The sequence below is a fragment of the Rhinoderma darwinii genome (assembly GCF_050947455.1).
Source record: "Rhinoderma darwinii isolate aRhiDar2 chromosome 2 unlocalized genomic scaffold, aRhiDar2.hap1 SUPER_2_unloc_10, whole genome shotgun sequence".
In the NCBI taxonomy this organism is placed as follows: domain Eukaryota; kingdom Metazoa; phylum Chordata; class Amphibia; order Anura; family Rhinodermatidae; genus Rhinoderma; species Rhinoderma darwinii.
In genome coordinates this window covers 168625-177896 of record NW_027461675.1, presented here as the reverse complement: position 1 = coordinate 177896, position 9272 = coordinate 168625, and the positions used below count along the sequence as shown (strand labels likewise).

At 38.5% G+C, this 9272-nt stretch overlaps 1 protein-coding gene across 1 annotated transcript; it reads right to left on the bottom strand.

The window, feature by feature from the left end:
• Positions 1–3295: 3295 nt before the first annotated feature.
• Positions 3296–9055, bottom strand: LOC142674701 (phosphatidylinositol polyphosphate 5-phosphatase type IV-like; the record flags this gene model as incomplete). The annotated part of the gene is given in 11 exon segments (XM_075847214.1): positions 3296–3389; positions 3599–3735; positions 4140–4255; positions 4793–4954; positions 5067–5162; positions 5604–5723; positions 6001–6125; positions 6352–6443; positions 6632–6734; positions 6827–6888; positions 9028–9055. Coding segments are annotated over 11 exon segments (1117 nt in total), but the record flags the coding sequence as incomplete, so codon positions are not given.
• Positions 9056–9272: the final 217 nt, after the last annotated feature.

The window sequence follows — 9272 nt, the reverse complement described above, 5'->3', positions numbered from 1 at the left end:
CCTGCTTACTTATATCAGATTAGGCTTATTGCATCGGATGTATGTTGGAGATGTGGCATTTTTCCTGGGACCTTATCTCATATATGGTGGTTTTGCCCCAAAATTAAACCCTTCTGGGCTCAAGTAGAAAGAGCTATTAATGATATAGTGGGAGGCTCGGTGGAGTTGACGCCCACGCTGATACTTCTATGGCTTCCATCTGGAGACTTCACCCCTGTACGCAGAGACTTAGCTACTCTAATGATCTCAGCGGCTAAACTGCTGATACCGCAGAAATGGAGAAGTGAGAACCCACCATCGATAGATATGTGGTGGGCCAAAGTACATCAATTACACTCAATGGAAGAGTTGGTGGGCTGGCATTCTTTCTCTAGGGCTCTGTTTTTAAAGGTTTGGAAGCCATGGAGGGAGTATCATAAGAAGGAAGGTACAGGAGGGTGAGGGGGATGGGTGGGATAAAGAGATAAAAAAGTAGTGGGTAAGAAATGAAGGAAGGGGAAAGGAAGATGCGGAGTAAGCGTTCAATGAAGGTCAACATATGAGGGGAATTGTGGTCTGTGGTCCTCTTTACCTGGGGGAGGTGTAATGGATTGGGTCAGACCCTGCAGGGGGTGCTAATTAGGAGAAGGGGGCATCCGGGAGACAGCCAGCCCTATGGATATAGGGATATGAAAGTATTAGCGAGCTCTGGTTCTTATAATATACGCAGAAGATCCAATGTGCTGGAGATATGGATTGTTACCTTATGATGAGCAATTCTCTTTTCTTTTTGTTCTGAATGTAGTGTATTGCGATTTATTTTATTGTTAGTTATGGTACTGTATGTTATTTTCTTTTCTTTGTATGTATCTTGATAGGAATCCAAGAGGAAATGACTTTGATGTGAAATACATCTTGAGGATCTAAAATATGTGGAAATTGCCTATTTTGCAATTTGGATTGTGAAAGTCATTGTTTCTATTGCACTGCCTTTATATTGTTAATTGTTAAATGTCAATGTTAATTTCATATGCTGAGGTCATATGATGTGTGTGTTTACTGCAAGTTGTTGTAAAATACAAAATAAAGAATTTATAAAAAAAAAAAAAAACCTGGCATGCTGCCTAAAATATATTCTAATAAAAATGAGGCCCCAAAATGCACTAGGTGCTTCTTTGCTTCTGGGGCTTGTGTTTTAGTCCAAGAGCACACTAGAGCCACATGTGGGACATTTCTAAAAACGGCAGAATCTGTAAAATACATATTTAGTAGTGTTTCTCTGGTAAAACCTTCTGTGTTACAGAAAAAAATAGAATAAAATTAAATTCAGCAAGAAAAATGAAATTTGCAAATTTCACCTCCACTTTGCTTTAATTCCTGTGAAATGCCTAAAGGGTTAAAAAAACTGTCTAAATGCTGTTTTGAATACTTTGAGGGGTCTAGTTTTTAAAACTGGAAGTTTTGTGGGTGTTTCTAATACATAGGTGCCTCAAAGCCACTTCAGAACTGAACAGGTACCTTAAAAAAAAGGCTTTTGAAATTTTCTTAAAAATATGAGAAATTGCTGTTTATGTTCAAAAAATCATGCCAATCTAAAGTAGAATTATGGGAAATGTGAACTAGTAAATATTTTGGTTGGTATAACCATCTGTTTTACAAGCAGATGCATTTTTTACTTTAGAAAAATTCTATTTTTTCTAAATTTTCTCTACATTTTGCAATTTTTCACTAATAAACACTGAACATATCAACACAATTTTACAGCTAACATAAAGCCCAATGTCTCACAAGAAAACAATCTCCGAATCGCTTGGATAGGTTTAAGCATTTCGACATTATTACCACATAAAGTTAAATATGTCAGATTTGAAAAATGGGCTCTGAGCCCTAAGTCCCGAACTAGGCTGCGTCCTTAAGTGGTTAAGCAACTATCAAATATATCAATGTTTTACATCTCCTGTCACTCTTTGTCCTACAGTATATAATCCAGTACATATGGCGGCACGTTCCATACACTCTGTATTGTGTACATATGATACAATGTCCTGTCACCTACCACTGGATTAAACGCGATGTCACACAAATAGCGCTGTGAAGGGTCGGTTAGGTGAAATGTATACACTGTGGTAAGTTGCAGCCGCGCACATAACAATTACCAGTCACACTTATGGATTGATGTTAAAGATTTATTTAAGGTTTTTGTGGATCAAAATATATAATGGTAAAGATGATGGTAATACAAGATCCAGCAAAAACTACGGAATATGTCACAGTATATACTGTAGTATCAGTAAGGGGTGGAAAATCTGGATTCCACAGACACAAGTAGAGATGACATATTGTCCTGTTCTGAACCTGGTCTTCTGGGTGATATTGATGCCCTGGTGACCACATTGATGTCTCTTCTGTGACAGATGTTGTAGAAATGTTAAGTCTCGCCATTGGAATTCTTGTAAGATGGCGGATTCTGCCCTTGGTTGTTATTAGTGTTGATGTTCTGTTGATATCTGCTGACTTGTTCTGGGGGGAGAAGCACACAACCCTATTAAATATTGATCATTCAGGCTGCTTGATAAATATAGAGAGGGGACACATCCAGAGGAACTTACCTTTCTATCAGCATTGATGGTGGCTCCTCCGGTGACAGGGAGCGCTATTCTCGCCAGATGTACTGCGGAATTGATGTTTATGCTGCAAGACAAATATTTGCTATTAATGTTCTATAATGTGTGTTTCTTAGCAGACACAAAATCTAGAAGACTTTTTAAGGTGATTTGAGGTAAATACATTTCTTAATTGATCCTTGGCGTCACACTACAAACCTTGAAGATGGTTGATGCAAGCAGTGGGTCTGACCTAGAGCTGCGCTCTTCAGCATGTTACGGGAACTTTCTAATGTTCCGATGTTTTATGCCCCGGAGATTGTAACTGTTCCTTAGGAGTCCTGCAAGATCCAAGTAATGTCTTCCATCAATAGCAATGTTCCTTGTATCCATCATTTTTGCTTAGAAGCTAATGCATCATAAAATCCAGTTGTTCCATCCATTCAGATGACAGGTTCCTTTAGGAATCTCATTGTACTATACTACATACATGCTTACAGTTGGGGAAGTTGTTCCCCAAAGCCCACAACCTTCATTCAGAAATGAAAACGTGTCTGAATACAAGGAGTTGGAATTTTAAGATTGAAAATACTTATTTACACTTTAGTTAAATTAGTTGATAAAATAAATTACAGATACAGAGGAAAACCTAAGAGATGGAAGAACATTTTCACCGCAAACATAATAGACAACTACAAAGCTCTTACCTGTAAGGACATGAACAGATGCAGCTACTTTTTTTGTCCTTTCCTCCTAATGCCCGTTACATAGATTTTACGATCAAAGCGTCCACCAGCCAAGGGGATGCTGGAATGAGAAATATATTTATGTAAGACATATAATAATGTTAGCAGGTAACCACACTTTGCTTAGTTTCACATCCTATAATCCTCCAGTACTGTTACCAAGGTGTACAGCCACCTGCCCCAAAGTGTGAGCTCTGGCTATAAGGACCATGTAGTAATGACGGCTACTGAAAGTATCATACGAACAATATGGAGGAAAACATGACTTACTCATCTGAACCGGGCCTGATCTTTACTTCAAAGATGCCAAAAACAGGTCGGTGGTCTGAGGTCTTCAAAACAGGGCAAGAGTCGTATCTCAGGACTCGTACATCTCCCTCACATTGGCTTTTAAACAACACCCTGTCCTGTAGAGGTCATGAAAATAACAAATATCATTAGTGAAATCATATTATAATATATTATTAAACTGCAAAACAACATAGACCTAAATGTTGGGCCTACTTTATTTATATTGCAGAATATTGAGACTTTATTGCATTTTAGGTTTGACTTGGTCACACAGATTTCATTAAATAAGTATCCTTGACCCATGCTGGGCAACGACATATTACACTGGGAAACTGTGATGACAAACTCACTACATAAAAGTAAAATTAACTGAAAGCTTTGTTCATAAGAAATTACTCTTCCAGCTATAATAATAACAATTCATTACATTGGGGGAGGGGATTCATTATATAATGGGTGCTCTGGCCCATGGATTCTATTGTCTCTCAAGCTCTGTAGACCTGGAAATAAGATATCTTACCGTATATGATGGAATTCTCTGCTTTGCTGATGTATCATAGGTGTCTGTGCCAATGTCAAACTTATATGTAGGAAGGAAATCAATGGTGTGCTCCTTGAACCCTAGAAATATGGACCCTTAAGTTGAAAGAAAAAAAAGTTGTCAGTATTAAAAAAAAAAGGAGCAATTGATAATTTTAGCACTATATAAGAATTTGGGGAACATATCAACCATCATGTCAGTGATTTGTATTAATCTGTGGAAGTGGTTGTGGTATTAAAGGGGTTTTCCAACTTCTGACAACTGATGACATACTCACCAGATAGGTCATCAGTACATGATCTGTGGTGGTCCGACACCCGGACCCTGCACTAATCAGCTGGTCCGGTGCCTTTGAGCACTGGACGTACATGCCGGATGCAGTTGGCGCCGGCCACGGAATTGCAGCCGAGCTGCAGTACTGCAACTCTGCTCCTATTCAAGTGAATAGGAGGCAGACCTGCAGTTATGCATCATGGCAGCTATGCTATATAAGGAGCCAACTGCTTCCGGCTCCGTACATAGCATTGTGTGGCATAACATCCGGTGCCCGCAGGCCACTGGAGCAGCTTAACGGTGCAGCGTCCAGGTGTCGGACCCGCACCGATGATATACTGGTCTACTAGTAAATATACCATTGTTCTTGGCTTCATTCAGATGGTCGTGTTTGAGGAGACTGGACATATCTTTTCCTTGGATCTTCTGCAGAAGAGATTCCACATTTTTTCTGTCCTCTTTAAGTTGAAAATTGAGGTCTCCAAACCAAAACACCCGATCAAAGCGGCTGGTGACGTCCACTGTAGAATAAAAAAAAATAAAAAAATTATAGCACATGACTGTATTAGACTCAACGGAGACAAATAGAGAGATAAAAGGATCCATAGGTTCAACCACATAAGTAATACTCACAGGCATTGGAGTTGATTCTTTCCGGAATAATTTGAGGCAGACGGAGACCCTCAGTGATGGTTTTATAGTCCTGGATCCTCTTGTTGACTGCCCCAACTGCCAACAAAAAAATACATATTAGCAGTGGCGGATGATCATATGGGCGGCCCGAATCGCATATTATTTTCAAAAAAACACATTGCAGCGCGCCACCGCCGCTAATGGAGAGGAGGGGTGGGTGTGAGGGATTATACGGCCGCACCGTCCGCCCTGCTGCCTCTCAGAGGGGGAGGCGGCGCAACTGAAACCAGCCGCCGCCACCCCCTCCTGCACTAATTCTACCTGCGTGTATCTGTATTACTGGCCACTCACAACATAGAATGAGATTGATAGATTAGAAAAAGTTTGATCAAACTGGAACAAACCTTTTATTTTTACCAAAACATAAGTACAGATCTCTTGATATCATCCCATATATTTCAGTTAATTATCAAATAGCAGCAATTTTATACAAAGTAAAACTGTACATGGTCATATATTAATATTGTAAATACTTACATCTCAGATGTGAATTAATAAAAAGGAAAGATGTTCCAAAGACGGTGAAGGCAACACCCAAGGCTCCTTTAGTTTTCACATGGTGGAATAGCCTGGTTGTTACATGGGTGTGCTCTACCTCTGTATAAGAAATTAAACACAAAAAGACAGGTCAGTGGTTAAGAGTACTACATGCAACAATGGAATAGCAATTATTTCCAATTAAACTATGGAAATATTACTAGAACATAATTTCATACTTTGTAACTGTGGTGTGAACTTTTAGATCTCCAATACTCAGAAGTCAAGAATCTGAGAGCCAAGCTCTTAGGCATCTAATTCTAATAACTAAATAAGATGTTCCAGCTAATGACTACATTCAAGACTTCTTATGTAGATGTAGGAATGTGAATCTTACCTGAGCAGAACCAGATTAGTTCCCGTCGAACAAAGATGGTGAGATACAGGACTCCGAGCCCGGAGGAGTGGTATAATACATAGTGTGGTCCAAGGGTCTCCTGTAATTTTATCTCCCATTCCCGTCTACAAGAAGACACAATTTCAGATTTACATATTAATAAATGACACAAGATTAAGATACTCAACTCATCTGTATCAACACTCCATATAATAATAACCTCTGGGGATACATTTTGAAAATTAAGGAGTGATAATACAATAAGTAGAGCATTGAGAGAGAATTTGTATCAGCCGCCCTGCTGTCCATCTGCAGTCATAGGCTGGTGTAAGACAACCTGAGAAGACTTACCTGTTTGGACATCCTTCCTGAACGCCAATAACATAAATGTCTTTCGTATCATCTGATGGTAACAGCAGATCCTCCACATTTTGCGGGTAATCCTGTTCAAAATATACAAACATTAATATTGTATACAAAGAGCGCCAACTCAACTGACATAGGGTAGAATATAACCTGTCTATGTGATATTCAACTACAAACTAAAGAGACATGGTTACTGGCCCATTTCATCCAACTTGAGCTCGGGCACACTGATGGGTCACAATAAATATTGTACATTACTTCTCACCTTTCCCTCCATATTCCAGGTGGCAACATATAGTCTCAACCGTCTATCTGGGAAATAGCGATCCAGTTCTCTAGCGCCGATCACAGCGCTGCTGCCAAAGTTTCTGTGAAGATATGGGGAGAATTAAAGATCTAGTGACTGTTATACCACAGCTCTGGATATCTGAGCAATGTATGAGAATTATTAGTTACATACCTTTTACGGATATTTTTGGAGCGCAGGCGGGTCAGCAGGCTGAATGCGCTCTTCTTGGTGTTCTTTGATGTAATGTCACAATATTTGCTGTGACTAAGATCGCTGGATTTTTCATCTGCCATATCTTTGATGACAGAAAACTTCTGGAGCGAGATGTTAGGCTCCTCCATAGTTGGTATGTCTCCCATCAGATTTCCTTTATCAGGAATTTGGGAGACATGATATTTCTTAGATTTTTTCCAAAAGGGCATGGTTGTTTAATGCCCGGGTGCAAAACTGCACCAATGTCCTTGGTAGAAAACCAGGAGACAGTCAAGATAGAATTTGACTAATCGCCTCTAGTTCTCCGAAAATAGGACAAATCGCTAACCGTATAAGCAACACAGTAAGTAACACAGTGTCAATCCAACAGCAAGACCTAGAAAGACCAGAAAACTATAAGGGAGTCGTTACTTGTGATGAAACTAGCTGGAAAAATTAGTTATTAAATAGGGTATTCCTATAACAGAATATTGTCAATCATAAGTGTCAGAGGATCACATGACCTGGGAGCCCCTGTTGATAACATTGTATTAGGTTTGGAAGCTGAAACAATGTATTGGTTGTTAAATTGACCATATGGCATTTTAAAGGGTTGAATTTTTTTTTATATTAATTGATAACCAGAATTTAGAACCTAAGTAATTGGAGTTAGTAATAAATACTTTTTATTGTTAGCTTTATTATTGTTATTATTATTATTATTATTATTATTATTATTATTATTATTATGATTATATACATAATTATTAATTTCAATTGTTAATAAGGACACGTTTCCAGGGGATTAGCACTATCCTTCTACAATTTAGTCTGACGAATGCTATTAGGCTGTTTATTCCTGGACTTACTAATATTTTATTACTAAAAATTTTTTTTAAAAAAAGCAATACTCCTTATAATCATTTATTTATGTACATGATTCAAACATCAAATAGTTTAAATCTTGTAATAAAACCAATACTACCATAGACGCAGTAAGAAACACGGCTATCTAGACTCATCTCAAGACATCACAATAGCGGCACCTGATGTAGGTTGGTTGCATAGCCATACCAGCTAATATTCAGGATTGACCTGATATATAAATAGTATAGTCTACAGACAGAAAACCTAAAATTCATAAATATGAATTCCCTTATAAACATTTATTATGAGAATTACTGGTGTTATAAACTGGAGGGTGTGATAATAAGTTCCCAGAGATTCACATTCTTTGCTTTGTGGTTGCTTTATGAATCTACCAGCAGAATACAGACACCAATTTCTGTCTGCAATCTGCATTCTGTCTATGGAGCAGATGTGACAGGCCACAATATTGCTATTTAAGCAATTTCCTAGTGTATAAGTATGCCAAATAAAAAACAAAAATAACACGACAAACACTAGAATTACATGTAAGAATCCAATATTCATAAAGAGACTGATAGATGAGACTCTTCTAGAGACGTAGCAATGATAAAGTACTTACCGTACCGATCACATCCACCTGATAAATGACAGCCCTCTGGCCAGCACTATACTTTATACCTAAGCTCGGTGACATCACAATAGATATACACTCGGTACACTACAGTATATGGCCAAAAGTATATGGACACCAATGGTTGAGACACTGATGTTGGGCAAAAAGGTCTGGCTCGCAATTGCCTTTCCAATTCACTCCAAAGGTTTTGTTGGGATTGAGGTCCGGGTTCTGTGCAGATACGCAAGTTCCTCCACATCGAACTTGTCAAACCATGTCTTTAGGGAGCCTCTTTGTGCACAGGGGCACAGTCATACTAGGACAGGAAAGGGTCTTACCCAAACTATTACCACAAAGTTGGAATCATACAATTGTTTAAAAGTCTTATTAACCCCTACTGGAAAAATGGGGATTTAATCCAACCCCTTACAAACAATCCAGACCATTATACAAACTTCACTCCATTTTATAATAGGCACTATACAGTCCAGTAGGTAGCATTTCCCGGGCAGGCACAAAACGCAAATTCGTCCATTAGATGGCCAGATAGTGAACCGTGATTTATTACTCAACAGAACATGTTTCCCATGCTCCAAAATTCAACGGCGACGTGTTTTACACCCATCCAGCTGATTCTTGGCTCAATAATTAGGAGAGGTGTCCAAATACTATTGGCCATATAGTGTAGGTGGATTACCTAACTACACTCGTTATAACTTACAGATCTTAATATGGCATTTTCAATGGCTTTTACATGTTTTTTTTATATTACTTGATCAAAATTCTGAATTTTATTACATTGTGTTAATTTATGGAATTCTTTTTAGGGAATTTACACTAATATAAGGACTTACTACATAACAGTCCCCTAATATCACCATCCTGTAATTTCTCCTTTACAATCGAGAGCCAAAATAAGTTCTCAGGGCTGCAGGGAACCAA